Raw genomic sequence first — 25,557 nt, forward strand, 5'->3', positions numbered from 1 at the left:
GCAGAGAAAGAGACAAAGATGGAGGCACAGGTGTGAGAAAAGATAACAGGCTCATAAAAGTTGAATCTTTTTTTTTCATGCACAAAGCTGCACTGCACCTAAAAGTGGACAAAATGGTAAAAAAAAAAAGACTGAGATAAGGAGAGTAAAGCCAGAACAGAATGGCATTTGCAGCGTCATATACATTATTTCTATATAGACTATATCCACTTGATTTAACTTTAACTCAGACTGTTGAAGCATCAAATTAGCATTAGATAAACTTTTAAGTACATTTCTGAACAAAATTAGGACTGTGGATTTTGTCCCTGATCACTTACATTACAAGAACACTTGAAAAAGGATCTTTTAATGGCCAGTTTTAGCAGGAGGAATGAAAAAAATTGTGAACCTATCCTTTAAGAGCCGCTTTGGGAAACCCGTGTAGAAATTTAAGAATGTTTGTAGAAACGCCCTGAGGAAACGCTCTTAACTTCTACGATCGATCGTTATCTGGAAACGACCTGTACTCTGCACTGATCTGTGAGCCAAAAATGTAGCAAGAAGTGAAAAGAAATGTGAATGCTGATTATGTTTGGTTGTAAATTACACAGACAGACGTGAGTGTGAACAGGGCGGAGGTGTTAAACAATTTAATAATAAAAAACGGAAAGTAAAGTCTGCAAGTATGAGCTCAGTAGATTCAGGTGATAACTCTCAACTTCACTCAAATCTGCTGGTGTGTGTGTGTCTGCATTGGTGCACTTGTCCTCAGTGTGTTAAGACACTATCCGTCTCCCCTGACAACGTGCAAAAATAGACCTGCACCCAGAGGCCACATGACCACTCGGTTGCCACAGCAATCAAGGGCTGTTGTCGTGGCGATCCCACAGTGATCCCTGGATACGGGAAACGCAGGGAGTGATTTATGGAGTGGTGGTCTCTTTGGACTTCAGCACCTTAATTAACACACACATGCACACGCTCATGCACGCCTTTATACACACACACACACACACACACACACTGTCAGTCAGAGACGAGCACACACACCCATAAAAGCATGTGTCTGCATGGACCCGACACACACACATATACAGATACAAACACTCACAAATTATGCCTATCCTCTTTTGTCTAAGTGCCTTCACACTGTATTGATTTCATACACATGTATTGAAAATCAATGGTCAACAGAATCACCATATTCCCACTGGTTCAATGTTCTTACAGTAAACATGACCCCGCTGACCTTCAGAGTCTGTCGGACACACACAAGAGGATTTACACCATATTTCCTCACGAGTTAAAGAAAATTAAGATAGTCAAACTGAATTATTATTAACATAATTATGGCTCTAAAACTGGATCTTTACATGGAGGTAAAGTCAGATATTTGATGATGTAGTAAAAATGCAAATGAACTGCATTAACCTACAGCGTGTCAGAACTGCTCCCTACATGTCAAACTCTCTACAAGCCAGATCATATTAGGTAGAGCTGCAACGATTAATCGCTTAGTCAATCATCAGGAAAACTATTTTGATGATCAAATAATCGTTTCAGTCATTTTTCAATCAACATTTTCTGGTTCCAGCTTCTCATATGTGACAGTTTTACTGTTTTTCTTATATGAAAATAATATGCTCATATATCATATAAGCTCTTCGCCAGTTAGTCAAACAAAACAAGCAAATTGAAAACATCACCGTTGCCTCTAAGAAATTGTGAATGCAAGTTTTTTCACTATTTTTTAACACTTCACAGACTAACTGATAAATAGAGAAAACAGTCTGGATATTAATCGATAATGAGAATAATCGCAGTGACCTTTTAGAGGCTTTGAAAGAGCCCTTCAATCTAAAAAAAAAAAATCTCCTTTATACAGTGGATTTGGTGGTGAAATAGTGCAGGAAATATTATAAGACCTCAGCCTCTCTTAAACATAAATTGACAGTGTTGTGGTCTCAATAAAGGTTAAACAGTATTGACCCTGTGGTCTGTTTTCCGACGAGTATTGGCATTGCAATGAAGACGTGTGTTCCTGTGAGTTTGTGATACTTTGATGTGAGAACACAGTCAGCTTTATTTATATAGTAAAACAATTCTTTAGCCCTTTATTCATTTTTATTGATCATTTGGTTGTTTTATTACTTTTCCTGCTGTTACTTTCTTCCCTGCGGACCTTATTTTTTGCTGCTTATATGAAGCGTGTCTCTGTGTTTGTGCGCGGTGTCTTTATTCTGCGTGATGTTTGTCGCAGTAGCTGTCTGTTTTATTGCCTTTGATGGGGAGTCGAACCTTGAAGACGAGCAGTATGAAGAGGAGCAGCAGGATGATCTGAACGCTGATGACAAACAGCTGAGAGAAGAGGTGAGCCAGCATCGTCTCCATGGAGCTCACACCTGGTAGAGAGACACAGAGGGAGAAGCAGAGAGAGAGAGAGATGTTAAATAATTATTCAGTTATAAATAATCTGTCTGAAAGCTCTTATAATATCAGAGGTAAACAAGTCATCTCAAATCTGTGTTTATTTAATCTTACCTAAATCTAAATGGCTACAGCAACTCTAGATATATTACTAATAATTTAAAAAAATGCAATTTACAGATTCCTACAAAGTTATTTATCATTTTAAAGCTGTACATTAATAATTCATAATGTTTGGAAATAAAACAGTTCATCCTTGCTGCAGTGATCAGATAACTCCCCCTACTGGTTACATCTCAAATTACACTTAAATGACACTTTGATTGGACTTGATAAGACAGCCGTACTCAGTGTTCAATATCTGTCACCGATGCTTTATCACCTGCAGTCAAAGGATTTGAATAAATATACAGATTAAATGCAGATATCTGACTCTAACTAACTACTAACAACCATAATAGTGTAACAAAATATGACATTTTAAAGTAAAGTAAAGAAATAAGAAAGAAAGAACTGTACAGAATATTTCCTACAGGTGTCTTTTTGTGTATAAAATGTGTTCAATTTTATGAAAAAATGTATGTTTAAACAGGAATAGGTGTATAAGTAATTTTTTTCTTGCTTGTGAAGGCAAATAGCAGTAATTGTAACTAAAATCATCTAATTTGGAGGCATTTTAAGGACAAAAAGGTAATTTCACTATTCAATACTGTTACATGTTGTGTCAGAAGGGAAGCAACAGATGCAGAAATTAACAAAGTCCACCCTACATACTAATTATACACAGTATATACTATATACTGATTCTGAACAGTAAACAGTAAACTGGTTTGTACACACACACACACAATTTTGTCTGTTTCGGTTGCTTATCTGTTATTTTTGTTTTAATTACATAACTATATTTTAATTGTATCTGTAAAAAACTTTATTCAGTATCTGTTGTTTTTAAACGGGCTCGATGAATAAATTTGATCTGACTTGACACACATCAACACATATCAGTCACTGCAACTTTGAACCACTGTCACAAAGAGAAAGCTAAATGTTTTTCTAAAGATTTAAAACTTTGTTTTTTGTTTTCCAATATCCTCCTGAGCTGTTTCTCCAACACCTGAAATTATTCAGATTTTTGCAGCTTTGTGTTGCTCCCCAATTTCTTTTTTGCTTTATAGCACGGGGAAAATAGTGTCCATCAACAACACACTGAGATGTTCTTTAGTATGCGCATTTGTTTGAGTTTCTTGAGTCTTATACATTTTCTCACTTACCCAGTATGAATGCACAACATACTCAAACCTGCATAGAATTAGTTGTATTATGGAACTGGGACACAGCTTTTGTGTTTGTATGGTGTATAGGAGCAGTGTGAACTTTGACTTCTCACCTGCGACCCAGCATCTGTCCAGAAGCCCCTCCTTCCTCTCCAGGACAAAGGAGAGGGCCGTCAGACCCACGGCCAGGTAGAAGGTGATACTGGAGGACCAGAGGAAGAAGGAAGTTAAAGGTAGGTTGACATCACACTGACCTGAAACTACATCATAATGACCTGATACTACATCATACTGACCTGATACTACATCATAATGACCTGATACTACATCATTCTGACCTGATACTACATCATAATGACCTGATACTACATCATACTGACCTGATACTACATCATACTGACCTGATACTACATCATACTGACCTGATACTACATCATAATGACCTGATACTACATCATTCTGACCTGATACTACATCATACTGACCTGATACTACATCATACTGACCTGACACTACATCATACTGACCTGATACTACATCATTCTGACCTGATACTACATCATACTGACCTGATACTACATCATACTGACCTGACACTACATCATAATGACCTGACACTACATCATACTGACCTGATACTACATCATACTGACCTGATACTACATCATACTGACCTGATACTACATCATTCTGACCTGATACTACATCATACTGACCTGACACTACATCATACTGACCTGACACTACATCATAATGACCTGACACTACATCATACTGACCTGATACTACATCATACTGACCTGATACTACATCATACTGACCTGACACTACATCATTCTGACCTGATACTACATCATACTGACCTGATACTACATCATACTGACCTGACACTACATCATAATGACCTGACACTACATCATACTGACCTGATACTACATCATACTGACCTGATACTACATCATACTGACCTGATACTACATCATACTGACTTGATACTACATCATACTGACTTGATACTACATCATACTGACCTGATACTACATCATACTGACTTGATACTACATCATACTGACCTGATACTACATCATACTGACTTGATACTACATCATACTGACTTGATACTACATCATACTGACCTGATACTACATCACACTGACCTGATACTACATCATAATGACCTGGTACTGTTGTGGATTTTCGGAGCTGATGCACTGGCAGTTGTCAGTTTGAAGAAGAGAAGACCAAACCAAACTTCGTATGATGATTCTGGGAAAACTTTAATGAAGAACCTTGCAAGGGAGAGCGACTCAAGGGACACCTCCTGTTCGTACGGTGTCCCCAAACTCGTCTGACCCACACAGTCCAAAACCAGCCTTTAAGCCAATCATAGAAACTAGTTCGTCAGTTCCGAATCATAAACCTATGACCTAAATCTGTATCTTTGGTTTGTCTTGTTGCGTCTGATGATGACCTGCATTCTGGCCTTGGTTCGCCTGTGAGGCTCCTGGTTTATTAAACAACATGTGTTATCTTCTGTTTGAGAGAACAGAGGAGTACAGCTTGACATTCTGTTGTCCTGGTCAGTTATGGAATATCCATAACAGGTACTACATCACACTGACCTGATACTACATCATACTGACCTGATACTACATCATACTGACCTGATACTACATCATACTGACCTGAGCACAGCTCCAGGTGTAACAAACGTAGTGAAGTCTGTATTCAGGCTGCCATAAATCGGCTCTTCAAACTGCAAGACGACAACAACAAAGTATTAAAACTGAGTTTGTATCATCACCAGTAACAACAACAACAACTGAAACTGCATATACAGTATTTATGGGACTTTTATTGCTGTGCTGCTTTTATGTATTTCTGAGATTTCAATACAAAAAGGTTTTGTACATTTCTATATAGTTATTACATTTCTACATATTCTGTTGTTTCATAACCTCTTTATTACCTTTATCGGCATGGCGACCAGGTAGGACATACTGCCCAACTTATTATCCACAAAAGCCTGCAGATAAAACACAGAGTTTTACAATCTTAGTCAAACATATTTAACATGTTTATATTTCATGGCAGATCCTGATGATGTGATTTTATCATAGTGTCATTCTACAAAGTTTTAATTCAAAACTAACAAAATGAATTGCTGAAGTTTTTGTTTTACAAATATGAAGAGTTTGTAAGAGAGAAAACAGTTAATTAACGTTAATAGTTATGGTAATTGGGAACATTATGCAACATTTTAGTCAAATGTACACTGTTGGATGATTTCTGACTGCATCTCTCCTTGTAAAATAAAATCATAAACAATATAAAACAGCAGAAAACTAATATTTACCTGAAAGGCCTCGTGTAGTTTCTTCTGCAGCATGAAGGCAATTTGTCGATCTAGAAAAAAACATTATCAGTGAAAGTTAACACCTTCAGCTGTATAATATGTCTTCTGTCAATGATTATATTTTTTTTACAGGAAAATGCACTGTGCAGGAGACATGTGCAGTACGTGTTAATCTTTTCCTTTACTTGTTTTTCTCTTCTTTAATTTATTAAATATAGAGCAGATGAAGAGAATCTCATGAAAAGACAATAGCATTTCAGCATTTCCAAGATATTTAGTTTGTGCAAGATGATTTATGGCAAGAAAACTCAAGCTAGAATATTACTTTAGTTAAAAACAATTTTAACTTGCACCAAGGAAAACACTGCCACACAATGTACTGGCAGTAATTAATTGCAGTTGTAGTAAAACAGAACCGTTTCAGCTGCACAAAGGTTGGTTTGCATCTTACTTGTCAGGTCCAGCCAGACGTGTACTGATCCTCCATCAATCACATCTCTAGAAACCTGCCGCTGGATCATCCTGTAAAATCAGGAGCATGGTCATGATTTGATTTTTACATTTTAATATTCAACAACAATCAATAAAACCTGAATGAAAGTGTTGTAATAAAAGCAAAAATAAGAGACACACGATGCTGAAGATGCTGATATTCTGAATATTGCTTTTTCCTGTTCAGTCATTATTTGCAGAACATAAGCTTTTTACAGCTTCATTAAAAGACAGATTACCAAATTATCAGATATAGATTCAATAGAGTTGATCTAAAGGGAAAAACACTACACTTTTTCACCAGGGCTGTAGTTTTGGCTTTCACCAATGGTCAAGTTTTAGTCCGAAAATGTGAATATTTTTGACTGAAAACACAATATTTCATGTTTGCCAACAGGGAACATTTGTTGACTATTCAGCTTTGGTGTTTTGAACAAATATACTGTATGTCAACGTGTAGGGATAAGGAAGCTTTATTTGGAAATATGTTCTTTTTTTAGCTTGATATTCTTCGTGACCTTGAATGGTCAACAGCCGAACTAATTAGATAACAGCTATGTGACTTCAGACTCATGTGACTAATTAGGTCAGCTGGGTCAGTTATTTCTCAAACACACAAATAAAGCAACGTCCATGGCCTCATTAAGCCACTGATCATATTATAACCGATACAAGTTGAGATTTTATTTGCATGTATGTTGCACATGATTTGACCTAAAATACTGAAGTTCCTTCCTGTGGCTATAACTTTTAATTTTCTTGCCTAGGTCCCCTTATTTATTAAGACAAAAATCCTTAAACATCTTTTTGCCATAATCTCAACTTGTCTCAACTTATTTCCACCTGCAGCTCTGCCTCTGAGAAATGTTGTTGAACTGTGCAATCTGCAAATAGCTGTCACTAAATGCAGCCCGAGTGTGACCATATTACACAAATGAATAAGACTTTGATGTTTCATCTTTTAACAAAACATTGCAGACAAACAATCTAACTTTCTTATTTAATATTTGACAGTTGTGTTAGTCTGTTTAGTTTCAACAGTTTCTATACATTATTAAACTATTCCTCTAGGGCCTGCAAGTAACGATTTTTTTAAAATCATTATTAGTCTGTTAATTATTGTCTTGATTAATTTGTCTTTATAAAAGTCAGAAAACAAAACAGGGATTTCCCAGAGTCCAAGATGATTTCTTTCTTTTGCATTTTTTTTGTCAGACCAAAAGTTCAAAACACAAAAATGATCATTTTACAACGATGTGAAACAGAAAAAAGCAGAATATCTTCACATATGAGAAGCTGGAAACAGTACATCTGTCATTTTTGCTTGATTAATAACATAAACAGTGAATAATCAAAATAGTTGACTAATTGATTAATGTCTTCTTTTCAGCCCTATAATATACTATATTATTTTTGTGACTGCATCACAAGGACACATCACACAATTATTTATAGATAATAAACAGATGCAAACTTTTCACCATATGAAATCACATCTGCTCTGTATGAGTATCTGATAAAATATGACTGTAATTGTGTGATTACAAAAGTGAACCTGCAAACTCAGAATTGACTCCAAACCTGATTCCTACTGACATCCAACAGGTATTACATGACTAAGAGCTGTAAAAGCAACACCTTTTTGTTTTCTATATTCAGATCTGTCACATGAACGCCACATGATTCAGTACGACTGAGAGTTGCGGACAGGAAGGACCAGACTGTCTACCCAGGCGTCAGACACATAAACGCGACTGTTATTCACACCTAGACAGTAATATGTGCCCTTTATCCTACAGGACTGACTCATCCTCACATGATGGTAATTTTAAGGTGTGAGTTGGTGTGATTTAAGTACGTTTATGTGTGTCAACAAGCAACACAGTTGGGAGGAAGATTAAGTTTTACATCTGCATTTCAGGACATTCAAAGTTTATTAGAATTACTTTCAGCTTCAGTCGGCTTTGAAAGCACATGGCGTCCCGTCACAAAATACCCCATTCACATGGTTTTCAAGGGTAATACTTAATCTTAAACACTTTTATTTGGCATTTATAAGCAGTAAAACACTTAATAAATGTTTTATACCAAACTGTAATGTAGTTGCAAGCAGATCTAAGGACATTTTAAAGTGCTTATTGACATTTTTGTCAACAATTATTAACACTTAATGTTACCAACTGATGATCACCATGTAAAATACATTTTTTGGGCAAACTACAGCTTGAGTCCCATTAAGGCTTCTGGTACTTTCCTCCACATGATCCGAACAAGTTCAGAAATATGTGAGCTGATGTTTCTGACAGCGCAAAACACTCTACCTGTCTTTATCTTCAATGATCTGTCAAAACTTGGTATCAACAAAGCCGCTCTGTGTTAGCTGGAAATTATTTCTGCTTGGTAGAAATCTCCACATTTTTCTCCCCCCATCAGACACTGGATTCTTTCTTTTCTGGATGTTGTATATTTAGACACGTCTACTTCATGAATTCATGCTGTTACTGAGAAGAATATCGGTGCACCGCTGCTAATACACTGACTTTTGTGATTGTGAAGGAGGGTCGACTCTTAATTATCAGTTATTAGCTGTTTGTACCTGTCCAGTTTGATTGGTTATGTGTTATACTTATAATGGTTGTTAAGAAATGTGTGCAGTGAGGTTAAGTGTGTACGTCTGTTTGCGTTTATCATGTTTCTTTCTGGAATGCTGTCTGTGCATCACATTGACATTTGGATGGAGCCAGTCTGCTTTACTGTGGGTTTTGTAGGAGTACTGAAGAATCCCTTTGATGCACACAAACACAACCCTCTGTAATCAGGATGGCATTGCAGGTGCGTAACTTCCTAAGCGTCAGTCTGCGCTGTGACATTTATAAAAAGGAACTATCTCAAGTAAGCCAAAGGAGGTAAGAAAAGTAAATTGGGAAACAAAAACAACACACAGGCCACATGACAAAAGGTCAAATCATGTCCGGACAAGTCGAGACATGTCAGGCCAGACTACAGCCAGTCACACAGGTTCAGGATCTGTTTGGTAAGTATGTGAACTCAAATGTTTCAAGCCTGATTTCACTCGTTTAATTTGAAATCCTGAAATTCTTAACATGACACAGGTGTGAACTGAAGTTTTAAAATTTGGTGGCTATATACCAGAAAACAACGAAATTGTGCAAACTTCTGGGATTTGTGCTTCCATTAACTGTCATTACAGCCCATTTCTTGCTATATAGTGAGCTGAAGGACTTTTTTTTTACCTCCTTTATCTCTGTTTTTGCTCTCTACCAACTCCTGAGGGAAATATCTGTCTCTTCAGTTGCTCAATGCTCCACTATGTTCACCAGCTAGTCTCTAACTGTGTCTGTTTGCTGATTGCTGTCTGTTTGGTACTGAGCAGGTAGTGTACAATGGGTTTTTAGAGCTTCTTCTCTGAAAACAGCTGCCTGCTACAGCCAAAATCAATGCTGTGAGAGTGGTGATTGTGAAGCAAACAGGTGTACAGCTAAACAATGAGCCGTAAACCTGAGAGGAGCTGCAGAGTCACTGATCATTCTCTGTCGTCACTACGAGCAACTCCTCTAACATTACACATTATCATTTGATACACTGTCATTGATTATAGCTGCTTTATGCAATAGAAGGCCGGGGGTTGCTGCAGCACTAGGAACTGACACTCATACAATAATATAACTGATAGTGCAAACACTGTCTTTAATGCACATCAGTCACATCATGTCCATTACCTGATTAAGTTAATCAGGACGGTACTGGTGCAGATTCTGATCCAGCTTATCTAATCGGTGCATCTTTGTTTATGATGATGTTTCTCTCACCTTTTTGTCAGATAGCTGGTGAAGTTCTTGCCAAAGCTGATGACACCCCAGTACTCGCCATTATAGATCCCATTAAAAGCATCTGTGTGAGACAAGGGCACCTGTGGATATAAAGAATAGATGTAGTTATAAATTATATGATCAATTTTTAACTTCTTTAAATCAACTGAATGCTGACTGATTATATTTTGCTTAAGCAATGTAATGCTGCACATCTGAATCCAGTAAAACACGTCCAAAGCTTCTAATGCTTGTTATTAAACATTTACATAAATTGAAAGCTTGTGTGTCTGTGTCAAACACAGAAAAACAAACTTTAGTTTCCTAGAAAATGTGAGACTTGATGTTTGTTCTGCCGTGAACAGAAGTGAAACAAATTTGTTGAAAGTCAAACTAAATTTAGGAACTGGTAGAGAAATGTGTTACTTCCTTTCTAAACTGAACAATTTCACAAACTAACAGTCGCTCCGAGCTCTGTGACAAATTTTCTAACTCATTAAGCCACAGAACACACACACGTCTGTGCAAGCTGACTGAATAATAAAGTAACTATCTGTCATGCAAGAATTAATACACATAATCAATCAATAAGCAAAATAAATCTGAATTAATCAAAAGATCTGCAGGATATGTTTCCGGTGAATAGAAAGAGAAAAAACTAGTGAACGACCACAGAAACTAACGGTTCCTCTTTTGTTGTGACACATACAAGAGTATTAATATCAATGCATCCACAGGTTAAATAAATACCTGGTGCACACTGGTGTTGTCCAAGAAGGAGAGCAGCGAGTAGCTATAAGCGGAGGGGGAGGTTTCGTTGTTCACCACGGCAACCTCGATCCCCTTTGGGTCTCCTCCGACACACAAACAGATCAGAGAGATCTGGATGACGGGCAGCAAGAACTGGAAACACAACGAGCTGCGAGCACAGAGGAGACGGTAACAGTCACAAACGCTGCACCAGAATGTCAATCACAACTTCTACTATTAATTACTACATATTACTACTATTATATAGTATTAACTTTGACGTACCCCGGCATTCTCTTCATCCGCACCATGGTTTTGATCATCAGGGCGGCGATGTTTCTCCACTTCGGCAGCAAATGTCTGGCTCGCACCTTCCAGTCCGCTGTACCGTCACACACACACACAATAAAGATGCACTTTAAAAGGTGATGTTACACACAAACAGCAACCCAAAGGTATTTTATATATCAATATTTACATATTTCCCACCACATTTATATATTTATCACCCTGCAAAAACAGGCAGGTTGTAAACTGAGTGTTAACATCTGCAAAAATAATATCAGGTAATATTTACATCTGGGATTGAATAAGATGTGTTTTACATGTTTCAAATCAGCACCTGAATATTTGGGGAATTCTTCTGCAGTTCTTGCTCCGCTTCCCAGAATCGGCCGACTCTCATCGCGCCCGCTCTCGAATGATTGGCTGTTCTCCAACGCTCCCTGCGGACTGGACCCCTGTTTAGAGCCGATCTGGTCTGACGTCTCACACAGCTGCAGGAAGGCATGCTCCAAGGTCTGCAATAGATAATAGATGCATAATGTAAAGACGGACCAGATGATAAGTGTACAATATTATTTTCCCCATTAAGGCTTCTCTTTGTCTTTACAAAGCAGAAAATATCACAGCATAAATGTTTTTTTCTGTTTTATTTTCAATGAGACATATTAAAGTTGCTTGTTTGTTTAATCTAACATGTTTAAATTTGTATATTTTTTGTGCCTCACAATTGAAGTTGCATCAGAAGGAGAAATCAGATCTCTGCTCTGTTTCTTGGTCCATTTGTTAAGCGCAGTATCTCTTGGTTGGGTTTTGAAAGAAGTTTTCATAGATTATGCATCTCATTTTCAAAATTACATTAATGTGGCAACAATTTACAGTTTGAAAAGTTGCATCACTTCTTACGGAAGATGTAAAGTGCCTAAATAAAAACCAGGTAAAATACATTGTACATTGCTATTTGTATGTTCTTTGTATTCCTTTTCTCCATAAGCTCCGCAGCACCTCCTGATGAAAACTCATGACAGTGTTTTGTAACTTAGTATCTCTTATGTCTTCGCTGCCCTCTGTTGGTCTACACTGCAATATAATGCACCTTTTCACTTTGTTTTCTGTGTTGTGATTTGATTTTAATGTGGTAGGAAATTTCATGTCACAATAAAAAACAAATCATTCAGTTGTAAAAGACAAAAAGTTAAATAACTGTCCTTTTAAAATGACAATAAATGCTTCCATAAAAAGGAAATAAATGTAACATTTTGTGTTGTATTTCACTTTATTTCATTGTTTCATTTGTTTTTCTTTTGGCATTTTTAATCTTCCTTAACTTGCCTTGATGCCTTGTTTCTTTTCTTTTCTTTTATGTTTATTTCAGATTTCAATGACTGTGAAACTCAATAAACAACACTGAACTGCTCTCAAAGTAACTTGCCTTGTGGTCCCATGAGAAACTCCCCTCCCTGCCTATCAGCACCTGTGAGTGTCCACAGAGCCCATGAGGGCTATAAAAGTACTTACTGTTGCACTGTGCTGCTTCATGACGTCGTCTGGAGGACCTTCAGCCAGCAAGCGGCCGTTCCGCATGAGACCGACCTAAAAAAAGGACAGGAGTGTTAAATCAATGTAGAGAGACGATCTGTTTGATAAAAGTTTTATTTATAAGTGATATTCTTCTCTTATCGGCAGCTGTGGTGTTTCTGTTCCGCACTTTATAGAGAACATTTGTCAATCCAACAGTGTGAGCAGACAGATTGACATTTTTTTCTCCTTTTTTTTAGAAACATCTGGCCAAAAGTTCCTGAATAGTCCAACAACACTCAGTTCAACATCCCCTCCACATTTGGAGCTGAACATTTTCTAAATATGAAAGAAAAAAGGCCCAAAATGTTCAAAAATATGCCCACAGTTTTGCCTCTCTATGGTTAATTGGTAATTGGTAAAAATTATAATAATTGATGAAGAAATAGCTTAAATGTTTGAGGAGCATTTTTCCTCCATGATCACAAAAATACATTTCTATGTGAGAAAGAACGTTTGACATTTTTGATTTTTTGTTGTTGTTCTGTCAGTCTTAACTTTGTTCAGCCATCATGTTTGGCTGTATTTGCTACTAGAGATGCAAAACTCATCAATTCTTGTGCGCTAAAAAGATTTTGTCATGGAACAAATACTTTTAACACCTATTACAGCAAGCATTATTTTATATTTTATTAAAGAGGACATATCATGCTTTTTGTGATTTTCTGTTATAATGTCTGATTTCTATTATTAAACATGATCAAAGTTCCAGAACAACAACGTATGTAAAAATGCTCCCTGCAAGTCAAAAGTCAGGGCTTCAGCCTGCGCTGTTTGCCTCCACTTCCCCATCGAACTGATGTCAGATTGTTCACATGTGCCCACAAACAGCCGTCTGCTCTGTAGCCTTTGTAACTAAGGTTGCTCTATGGGTTATGTGCGTTGTCCGCTCTCATATTTTGGATTGCATTCACACTCAAACATGTATTTGAGAAGTTTCCATTTTGAGTAAAGAACAAGAACAGGAAGTGAAATCCTACTCCTGTTGTTTGTTTACGTGGCCACCAAGAGCTGCTGGAAGTCAGCTGGAGAAGCAGCTTCCTGAAGCTAACCAATCAGAACTGGGGGCCTGAACTGAGGGGCTGCATAAAGGACCAGTATAAGATAAATAAGTAGAATCCCAGAATATTAATTATGTGAATATTGTGACTATTTGTGATAACCTCGTTGGAGAATGAGTTGTATTTTATCACATCAGGGCAGGTTTTCATAAGCTTCTGTTATAAAAGTGGGATTTTGTTTTGTAGGTCTGTGTGTGCGTGTATGTGTGTGTGTGTCTTTAGTGGGTCAAACAGGCTATAAACAAAATTTGCAGTTGCTATGTGATCAAAGTCAACCTATTCTACTAGACGGAGTAACACTGATGAAACAACAACGGAGCATGTTGACATGACCTTGCAAAGCTCATTCCTTGGCAGTGGAGTGATGCATTGCTGCACTGTGTGACATAGTTCTGTCAAGGTGTAACAGACACAAATAGAAATAAATCAGCAAATCTACCTCATTCTCACTCAGTCAGCGTGATCTTCGTCCACCCACCTATCATTTAACCCTGAACGGAGACATGGCTGAGTGAGCTGAGTGGTCAGACAGGTTCTAGTGGAGAGTTTCAGTGTCTCTGTTTACATGTAGCTGCATTAGCGAGAGGCCGAAATGAACTTGGACCTCGTTTCGTGCAGCCTCAGAAAAAGCTCGAGTTATGCGATGCCACAGGCAAGAGTTTCGGTTTGAATATGACAGCACACACACACACAAATACTTGCACTGACAAGTTGATTAATTGAGGCTCTGTGACCTGCTGACATGGCAGAACAGATACTATTTTCCACCTGAAGTCACTGTCACTGCCAATATTTTATGCCAATATGTCTTTGAAAGCACTAAAAAAAATCCTGCACACTGTCGATCACTTTATTAAATATGTTTTTGGTCTGAAAACATTGTTAATAAAGTGAGAACAAGTGATCGACAGTGTGCGGGATTTGCACTTTTTGGTGTTATCACAGTCAAAGAGTTTATGATCCGACGCACCTGCCCATAAGACTTTCTGGAATGCATGAACGTTAGGGCGTGTTACATGCCAATATATCTTAAAATCAGACCAGGACAAAAATATTACAAACATTTTGTTTCTTTCCTCCAGACTCTGAGCGCAGTGAAAAAGCCTCTTAAACAACATTTAAACCATCATGAGACAATAAATCCTCCACTGAAAGCAGAGAACAGACTGATGAAAGTGATGTATGAAACTCTAAAATGTTAATTTATAAAAAAACATTTTCTATCTGCAGGTATTTATCCCCAGTTTATAAAAAGGCCAGTTTAAAATGTATCAATTTGACTCTCATACATACACATTAACAGACCAACCACATACATACAGTAGATACACACAGTGAAGGGGTTGTTTGTTCAGCTACAGAATAAATAGCACTACTTCAGCACTTCTCACAAAACAAGCAGCCATGTTCCCTTTACTAAAACATGCTTGCTCAGTAACATGAGAGGTGAGAGGTTATTGTACAAGAAAAGAGAAGTTACATTTTAGCCTCTGAAAACCGCACAACTCTGTTTCATCGTTGTGTGTTTACTTACATTCCTTACAAAAGCACAGAAACTAAAGGCCTCATAGTATTAAAGCAACACTATGTAACTTTTGCTGAACAGTTGCCACTGTGGCCACAATTAATGAGAGTTAACCAATTATGGGATCAATATAGCAGTATATAACAGAAGAAAAGAGTCGTTAGGTCAGGAAGCTGACTCAATAAGTCAGTTGAATGACAATATCTATCTACAGCTTGCTCAACATTAGCTACCATAAGCTAGTGGTCACAGTAGACCAAGTAAAGCCAAGGATGCAAAACCCCTTAGTGTATAAAAGTGAGCAAAGGTGTGTTTTATTGCTTATGAATATGTATTTTTTTTCTCCTTTAAAAAGTTACATAGTTTTACTTTAAATAAATTGTTCTAGCTGTTTCCCCCCTGCTTCCTGGTATCGATATTCTCATCTAACTCCCCAAATGATGAACTATACCTTTAAACAAAAAAGAAAAAAAATGTGCCTTGTTGTCGCCTAATCTGCAGCATAAATTTACAACTGTAAAGCATTCAGCTTTAAAGACTTCATACAGAAAGAAGATTACTGTTGAAACAATGACTGAACTCATGGAATATCTGGATTTATGCTGAGCCAAGCATTAGTTTGACTGGCAGCGACGGGTGATTATTAAATGTACTATGAATATGTGACGCTATAGGCTTACTGCGCTGTATGAAGGGTGAGCTGTGTGTAATGACTCGTACTGTGTGTGAGGCCCTGCTGTTCTCCTGGGTGATCATTTATTATATATCTATGAGTTTTTTTATATGATTTTGATTGAAATCTGTGACTATATGTGCACAAATAAAACCCAACAATGATTATAAAGCCTCTCTGATGACTCTATTTTTAAATGTGTGTCTGCCTTACTTCCTGTTTTCTCTCCGTCTGTTTCTTCACACTAGTCTGTATTTGTATGCCAGCAGGGTGGGGTTCACAGTATGCTAACAGTCTGAGCAGATGTTATTCACTGCCTGCAAAGGTCCAATGTCCAAACGGGTCATTTAATGCATCACACCAGGATCAGATGACAAGATGCATGTAATCTTAGCTAATAAACGTCTTTCGGTAATTAGTTTTCTAGCAATTCACTTTTCTGCTTTTCTGAGTATAATATGATTTACAAATTATTTATATGTGCAAATTACATCAAAACATAATTACCATTGTCCTCAAATCATATCCATTTACACACTGTGCTTAGAGGATAAGGCCGGCTGTATTATGTATTTTTCTTACTGTAAATAAATCCCTTAACAAGACTTAAACAAACAATGTGTAAGTCTGTCTTTCAATACTTTCAGACTTCCCTACTCTGTCTGTGGCATTCAGCCCAAAGCACATTTGTTGCTACTGAAGATATATTTAAAAACAGATGACAAATACATATTTCAATTTATGAAAGCAGGAGTATACGGGGCATTTTTTAGGGACTATTCTCAGCAGCCGATTAATACACATTTAGTGCTCTAGTCTAGAGAGTTTTTAGGGGAGCAGGACAGTGTGTGTTGGATTGACTCAAAATGAACTACTGTACTGTACAGTGTTAATGCAAGAACATGTCATCCAGTGCAACAATGTGGCTCAGTGAAGTGTTTTTAATAGATTGATTATGGAGGTTTATGGCACAGAGGAATAAGATGTATCAAGCTGTGTTGGTTTTGTTTTTTTTATGGGATTTATTTGGGATCAACAAGCTTTTCCTTTGAACTGAATCATGAACCAAAATAATTGAGTATAAAACTAGTAACCAATTAAGTGAACTAGTGACCACAAATGTGATTTGTATCCAGTGAAATGGAAAATAAACACACCAGAGAGCTTCCGCACAAACTCCATAGGAAGTTGTTCTTCCCTCAAATTGAGCTTTTGTCCTTCCTGTCAAAGCCAATAAACAGTAAACTTCATCTCACATGTTGACACAGAACTGACCTCCTCAATGGACTCCTTGTTTTTTCTATGAGGGGGCGAAACATAAAGACTAATGTGGACGAGGTGCTTTGTTCTATTGATTTTGCCGCCGTATTCCTGAATGTTCGTGAGCATGCATGTGCGTATTTATGCATAATTTCCCTTGTGCGTTTATGAACATGCGTGTGGGTTCTGTGTGTGTTATCTCACCACATTGGCTTGCCTGGCCTCCTCTATGTAGTGCGTGGTGATGATGACGGAGACTTTCCCCGTCTTCACAATCTCCACCAGATGCTGCCAAATCCTAGAAAGGGTACCGAAGAAACCAAACAAATGACATAAGACTTGACCCGCTCACTAATAGAGTTTTCTTAACATCTGAAAAAGCTTACGGCTTTGCCAGCAGCAGTTTTGCCTGCCAGCCGTCTGATCTGATGAGGCTTTGTGGTGCTATTACACAATGAGATGTGGTGCATAACACCGACAGAAAGCAGCATGCTTTCCTAAAAGTGTTTCTGACTTGACCTTATTCTATTTAAGAATAGAATAAGGCTGCAACTAACAATTATTTTCATTGTTGGTTAATCTGCTGTTTTTTTTCTTGATTAATCTATTAATGAAAACAGCAACACAATATCTTAACACACAAGTTGGTGACTGACAAAAAGTCTAAGATCCAAAAATACTAAATTTACTATACTACTAATTATATATTATAAGTGAAGACCAAGAAAAGCAGTGACTTTTCATAATTTTTGACTAATTGTTGCAGCTCTGCAGTAGAACATAAACATGAATGTTTGTACTTCTATCCTTAAAAACCTTTCTCAGTTACACAGCTGTAACACTGAAGCTGGAGTGGAATAAATGACCATTTTCACCACCTGTAACTCAACTCAAACTAGCTAACAATATCTGGAAAATAAACTAAATCTAACTGAATTTGGCAGGAAAACAATCTTGATTCCTACACTTTGTACAGCAAGGTAATATATTGATATAATGACAATATGGTGATATGAAATATTTTATCTGGGGTTTTGGTTATTGAATTATTATGATACAGCTTAAGTTTCGTATTTTCCTGGCATTAAAGGATACAGTACGGTTTAGTGATGAAATTTTCTGAACTTATTCAATCATTCTTGCTAAATAAAGTCAGCCATATGTCATCCTTCTTTCTCTCTCTCTCTCTCTAAGCTTTCTGTCACTCTCTACACTGTAGGTCAAAATGTGAGTCAAAAATGCCATGAAAATGAAAAATATGAAGAATTCATTAGGGATCGTCAATGCTAATACCCTTGATTTTGTCATATTAATAAATTAGGGTATTAATTTAAAAATATTTTGATATTTGATGTTAACCAGGATAACCCAATAACTACTAAGCAAATACATTCATGTAAAATGTAAATCCAGCGTCTCCCTTCAGCTTCTTATGTTTTTATTAAAGGTACCTGGTCAAGTCTGACCTCCAGTAGTGCTATGAGCAGATGACTGACTCTACAGGTGGCTGAAAAAATGTAGGAATATGTCAGCAAAGGCAGGGAAGAAGATGACTTTAAGATAGTACGCATGAACATAATCAATGTAGGATTTAAATACTTAAAAATCAGCTCTGAAAATGTTTCATGAGGAAGGAAATGTATTCAGCATGTTGTTGAGAGCAACGTTAGAGGATAACTCCAGTGTATTTTGGTGAGTAACACTCAATGTGAGCTTTTGTTTTTTTACAGGAATGTCCCACAGTGCATCTTTAAGGGATGTGTAGAATGACAAATGTTTATAAGTAAACAACAAGGCTGTACTTTTCAAGACTTGCATAAGTTGGAAAACAGCCACAATGGGAAGAGATCTTATAGACAAGCTATGTGATACCAGAGGAAACAATTATGGGTGTGTGTGTGTGTGTGTGTGTGTATTTACATACTTTGCCCTGAGCACAGGGTCGACTCCTACTGTTGGTTCGTCCAGAATGAGCAGCTCTGGATTCTGAAGAAGAGCCGCTCCAAGAGACACCCTGCGCTTCTGACCCCCACTGTAACACACACACACACACACACACACACACACACACACACACACACACACACACACACACACACACACAGAAACAAAGAAAACCAGTGAGAAAACAAAAGGAGTCAAAGGGTGTCAAAGGTGAATCTCCCACACTTCTAATTGTTTCGTAACTGATAATCCACCTCGCCTCTCACATGCATGCCGCTCACTCCGGAGGGAGGCGATGGGAGCCAAAAGTAGCAGACAAAACCTGCAGGACAAACCTGCCTGACAACACAGAGGAAAACAACAAGACCTGAGCAAGAGACTTTGGGGGGGGGGGGGGGGCATTTTGACAATTTGACCTAATTTTATTGCTAGTATTTGAAAACATTCTCCTTTTTTATGTATCACAAATTAGCAGATTGATCCTAAGTGTTGTGATCACAAAAGAGACACGATGACATGAAGCAGAAACACATGGTGAGCACATGTGCCACATGGTGTGTTTACTCATACCAGGAATATTTTTCATGTCATGTATAGTGAACAATATGTGTCACTTAATCCTGCAGCAGAGCAAGTGAGGAGAAGATGAGAAGCCCGTTGCAAGATTATTAACACAACAGACTATTAAATAAAATGACTTTATACACTAAATCCACTGTAAAACTGCCAGTAAGCATTGTTGCTCAGTAACATGACAGGCTGTTACACCACAGAAGACATAAATATTACATGAAGTGCTAATGAAGCTGGTTTGAGGGGCCTCTTTGAGAACAGAAGGGTCTTTGTGACGAATCAGGGATGTGAATCAAGAGCCGCAACAAGAGATGCTGATAACTCTTCCTCCAATAACTGTGGAATATAAAGGGGTCGTTAAGTAATCTACCACTTTTACTGATGTAAGTCGGTGCATTGTTAGTTTCCTCTTGTTTCTTGCAGTAGTCTGTACTTGGCCTAAAGAACAGAGTCAGATTTTTAAAAATAACTTAATGAATGTAGCAGAGACCCAAAAAAAATATTTGGTGAAATTCCAAGCACACTATTTTTAATTCATATTGCCACCGTTTCCTTTTATGGTTTGAGAACAAGGCTTTTCAGTCTTTCTATCTTCCTTTGTGGAAATGATGAAAAAGTGAGCAGCTGATAGTGGAGGTTCAGCTGAGTGGAAAGTTTTTTCTTAAAAAAAACAAAAAAAACAAAAAACGAGCTGTCAGAAATCTCAGCAGCAGGAAGTTGGAACAATGAAGTTGAACAAGGCTCCGCAGATAAAATCATTTGTGGGACAGGTGAGTAAACATGTTACCAATTACAAACTGAGCTGCCAATCAGGCCGCTGGTTAAAGCTCACACTTACAGTTTGATGGTGATGCAAGCAGGCTGAATGTAGAATGAAAGTCCAGGTCTCACAAGAAACTGAGATCCTTGCTTGCTTACATCAAGTTCTCTACTTGCTGGTGCACAAGTTAACATCATGCAATATACTGGCAACTTTACATGATGTTTCCTAAACTTTAAAAGAGGACGTATTGTGCACATTTCCAGGTCGTTATTGTTATTCGGGGGCTCCACTGGAATGTCTTTGCATGATTTACAGTTCAAAAAGCTCCTTATTTATCTTATCACACATTGTCCTCACATACTTTGAATTAGAATTGGGCTCCAATATGTACGGATGTATTTGAGATTTTCCATTTTGAGTAAAAAATGAGAAAAAGAAGTGAAATGTTACTACTACAGTTTGTCTATGTAGCCTCCGGGGCCGGTGGAAGTTGTCCAAGACGCAGCTTCCAGAAGCTAACCAATCAGAACAAAGACTATGGAAAGAATGGCCGTTTCTGGGCACGTGTGAACAATCTGACATCATCATAAGTAGGAAGTAGAGGTAACATTACAAACAAAGTGTTTACAGCAGGCTGAAGCCCTGGCTTTTGACTTGCAGGGAGCATTTTTACACATGTTCACCTCAAGTTTTGGAACCATATTTAAAGTAGACATCCAACATTATAACAGAATAAAAATAACATCTCTTTATTTGATCTTTGCTAATTTTATTGTTTTATATGCTCTGGATTTAAGACGTGTGGAGGAGGAGAGAGTGACTATGTCTGTGTTTGTCTTTGTATGCGCACATTAACGCAGGGAACAGAAGTGTCAAAATCCACAGGCATCAGACTGTTGTAAAAACACTTTTACCTCATTTCATGAACCGGCTGTGTTTAAGGATACGCTGTATTTATTACAGTCTGGCGCTGTCTGTATTTCACGACTGACTAAACCTGCCTACTGCAAAAAAATGTAAACAAGACAAAATATTTTTTGATTATCTCATTATCTGTCCTAATCTAAAAAATCTAATATTGTTGATGCCCAAATGCCTGTTGATCGAATGTTGTCCAAAGTTCACCTGCAGATATTTGTAGAAAATGATGGACCTGTAGGTGAGTGGTCCACAAACAGCTTGTGGTGTAAATTCAGCGGTATGACGCACAATAAAACAGACCCACATTCAGTTCTGCATAGTTACGTTCTCTAAAAACGAACCTTTCTGGAGAAGCTCAGCTCTAAATCACTGCGTTCTCACTCCATCCTGACTGTAAGGTCACCTATATGTGATTGTACCTGAGATTTCGGACCAGGCTGTGCTTCTGAGGTAGATCCAGGAAGTCAATGAGGAAGTCCATCCGCGCCTGCGTTTCCTTCGACGTCAGGCCGTGGATTCGTCCGAAGAAGGTCAGCGAGTCGCTGATGGTGAACTCGTTGTACAGCGCCAGCTCCTGTGCAACATAAATGCAACCATGTTTTATTCTTTAGAGAGGAGTCAAAACCTTAAATGTATCAGTGAACACAGGTACGGCATGAATACTGCAGCTTTTTCATCCCCCACAAGGGTCACCATCATGTACCTCACCTTATTCCAACAAATATACTAGTAACTGATGAGAGAAGCATCATATAAGTTACAAATCCTCCTTTTCTGCACTTCTGCACTCTTCTTCATAAGGAAATTATGTCTCATGTACGTTTGGTATAATTTGAAATTTTTCCGTAATTGTTCCAATTAGATACCTGAGTTTTGGAACCGATACCAAAACAAATACTACAATACTTTTTCCGACACCTTACTTTGAGGAATATAAACATGTGTTTCTCAACAATACACTTTCTTTCATTACAGAGAAAAAGCCGAACTTCCCACACACAAACAGCTGTATGTAAAACTTTGCCGAAAATGAGTAAAAATGTACAAATCTTTGCTTTCTTGACTGTTTTCAATACTCAGTGCTACAGACACACTTCAGTCTGTGACAAAAAATACACAACCGTAGTCTCATGACACCTTTCCCATTGTTCCTTTGTTGATAAATTGATTTATGAAATATCTAATAGTGTCTAATAACCACTGAATTCATAATGTAATTCACAACACAATACTACAGATCTGCATGTGAGCACGTACGCAAAGACCTTTGACTTCGTGCTGTCGTTCCTGAAAGGATTACAGTCCAGATTTCCTGGGAAAATATTTAACCTTAAAGGATTAAGGGATCAAATAATAACTCATATGCACATTTCATTGTATCAATAAATAATTAGGATATATTATGTATTGCTAGCCTCTCTGTTCGAGTCCAAGTTACAAGTCATGCATCTCGACACACACACGAGCCAAGTTCACCACAGCAGCACAACAGTCGCACCCTGGGAACATGTGAGGTGTCGCATTTCATCTTCACCGGGTCACAGATCGCTTCCTACAGAGACGAATGTGATGCTCAGGGTTTCACACAGGGGACGCATGCCATGTGTGTTATCAGTCTCATCGGGTATCCACTCTGACAGTAATGAGACTCACTCAGGTACAGGTCACTGACTTAACCAGAGGCAAAATTAAAGACGGCCCTGAGCAGAGCACCTAATCCAACAGTTACGGCTGTAATGAGCAACTCTCTGATGGTAATGTGAGGCCAGAATTTTCTTTAGAAAACATGCATACTTAAGAAAGAAATGTGGAACTGTGAGACAAAGAAATTGGGCTTAATGCAAACAGAGTGCTGCAAAGAATTTCACAGGGAATCTACACTCTTTAAAAAAAGCAATTTAAAGATAATTTAAATTCTTTTCAACTCTACTTAAACCTTAATTGAATTTAAAATCAGATTAGCAACCAAAATGTAGAGAGAAAGCTTTCTGACTGAACATACAGCTCAGAAAAAGGACAAGAGGAAGTCCGTTTAGAGAAATAAAATGACCTTTTGGTATGTTAAAAGCTTTGAATAAATTTGTGTAGAGCGATTATTTTCCTTATCGCTTAATCTGCCAATTATTTCATCCATTAATCTTTTGATCTCTTGTGTTGTTTTTTCTGACCAACAGTCCAAAACCCAAAAATATTCAATTGACTTTACTTTAAGACCAAGAAAAAGCATCAAATTCTCACATTTATGGATCTGGAACCAATTTTTGCTTGAAAAATGACTTAAACAGAATAGTTACTGATTCTTTTTCTTTCGATCAACTAATCGATTAATCGACTAATTGTTGCAGCTCTAAATTTATGGATAATATTTAAGCACCCTTGGGCACACCGATTCAGCCTTTGAGTATATAGCAAAGGATACATTTATACATTTAACAAGCATGTATGAAACACGGTTTGTGCACATGTATTACACACTAATTCAAACACACCTTTAAACAGGAGAAATTAACGTGATACGTTTTTCTCACCTGCGGCATGTACCCGACCTTCTTCCCTGGGACATCATGACCGGGAAATGCAGGGGGCTTCCCCAACACGGTGATGTGACCCTTTGAGATTTTCAGAGTTCCCACAATGCATTTCAGCAGCGTGGTCTTCCCACATCCGCTGGGGCCCAAAAGGCCGTAACTGCAACACAGAATCAGAATGATAAAACATGAAGGATCTCTTTTAAATAATTAATCTTGCAAACGTAATGGTTTGTTTGTTTATCATCTGTCCATGAGGTTTCACTTTCATAGAAAACAGTACGTAAATATTGTGGCGATGATGCTGTGAAAGCGGACTTCCCTCTGACACACAAAGGCGCCGGTGCAGCTCTAAATAGCCTCTTCTGTCGCTAAATGAGTGAATGGGAACTAGTGCACCATGTTAGAGAAACTGCAGCTTATATACACACACAGTCAGGCAAGGAAGGAACTCAGATTGCCCTTCAACAGTATTTTCAACAGAGAACATACGGTGGATCATGTTTATGTAAGCATCTGAAGATAACCAGATGTCTGTATTATATGCAGGTGTTGTGTCAGAGTTGCATACCAGTCCTTTAAAGGGACCTACAATTAGATTGTGTAAACAACTGTCACAGCAGACATTCACAGTGAACCAGGTTGAGCTACATTCATAAAAATCAGAAATAATTATACAATCTCTAATCAGGCCACTTGACCCGTTAACTCCTTACCACTGCTTTTTTTAACAATGTTTTTATTGAGATTTATTGAGATAGATAGAATATATTTGATATCAGTGCATTTGTGGGGTTATTCATCAAGTTTGGGTTTGGTTATGTGGAGGTTAAGATGCCATCTTGGTCAAGATCGTGCCACTTTTCACTTGTTACAGTGGCAACAAAACAAAGCTGTCATTCATCATCATCTGTTGTTCAGGATTCAAAGTATTTCAGGTGTTTAATGTTGGGTGAAGGTGCTGTCATTATCTTTTTTTAGTGTAGCCTCTATTTTGATATCAGTCACTGACTTCCAAAGTTTTTAAAGTGTCTTTAAAGGAATAGTTTGACATATTATCCACTTTCTTGCTAAGAGTTAAATGAGAGGATTGATGCCACTCTCCTGTCTGTGTGTTAAGTACAGAGCTGGAGGTGGGAGACGTTTAGCCTAGCTTAGCATAAAGACTGGAAGCAGGTGGAACCAGCTAGCCTGGCTCTGACCAAAGTTTACATATGCGCCTACCAACACCTCGAAACCTCATGATTACACAAACAGACATGTAAAAACTACAAATTTGAGGTTTTAGAGGGAGTTACTTTGTGTATTTCAAACTACAAAATTGAAGAATAAAATGCA

The 25,557-nt window shown here is 37.7% G+C and overlaps 1 protein-coding gene and 1 long non-coding RNA gene across 6 annotated transcripts in view; one reads left to right on the plus strand and one right to left on the minus strand.

The window, feature by feature from the left end:
• The window catches only part of abch1 (ATP-binding cassette, sub-family H, member 1), a 41,807-nt gene that overhangs the window by 7,105 nt on the left and 9,145 nt on the right, over window positions 1-25,557 (minus strand). For all 5 annotated transcript variants that reach the window (XR_006100017.1, XM_042434256.1, XM_042434255.1 and 2 more), the window contains 15 exons: window positions 24,220-24,379; window positions 22,111-22,265; window positions 19,415-19,522; window positions 17,695-17,788; window positions 12,912-12,986; window positions 11,734-11,911; window positions 11,397-11,493; window positions 11,112-11,280; window positions 10,362-10,462; window positions 6,491-6,561; window positions 6,040-6,089; window positions 5,653-5,709; window positions 5,369-5,439; window positions 3,797-3,885; window positions 2,281-2,384 (listed from right to left, as the gene is read on the minus strand). Coding sequence is in view for 4 of the 5 variants with exons in the window: in XM_042434256.1 (XP_042290190.1) it covers window positions 2,281-2,384; window positions 3,797-3,885; window positions 5,369-5,439; window positions 5,653-5,709; window positions 6,040-6,089; window positions 6,491-6,561; window positions 10,362-10,462; window positions 11,112-11,280; window positions 11,397-11,493; window positions 11,734-11,911; window positions 12,912-12,986; window positions 17,695-17,788; window positions 19,415-19,522; window positions 22,111-22,265; window positions 24,220-24,379 (1,579 nt within the window). In the remaining variant the exon portion in view is untranslated. The remainder of the gene's footprint in view (window positions 1-2,280; window positions 2,385-3,796; window positions 3,886-5,368; window positions 5,440-5,652; window positions 5,710-6,039; window positions 6,090-6,490; window positions 6,562-10,361; window positions 10,463-11,111; window positions 11,281-11,396; window positions 11,494-11,733; window positions 11,912-12,911; window positions 12,987-17,694; window positions 17,789-19,414; window positions 19,523-22,110; window positions 22,266-24,219; window positions 24,380-25,557) is intronic.
• Window positions 11,218-12,065, plus strand: LOC121912158. The gene is made up of 3 exons (XR_006100018.1): window positions 11,218-11,300; window positions 11,438-11,536; window positions 11,761-12,065. It is a non-coding gene; the product is annotated as an uncharacterized LOC121912158 (long non-coding RNA).

The sequence above is a fragment of the Thunnus maccoyii genome, chromosome 14 (assembly GCF_910596095.1).
Source record: "Thunnus maccoyii chromosome 14, fThuMac1.1, whole genome shotgun sequence".
In the NCBI taxonomy this organism is placed as follows: domain Eukaryota; kingdom Metazoa; phylum Chordata; class Actinopteri; order Scombriformes; family Scombridae; genus Thunnus; species Thunnus maccoyii.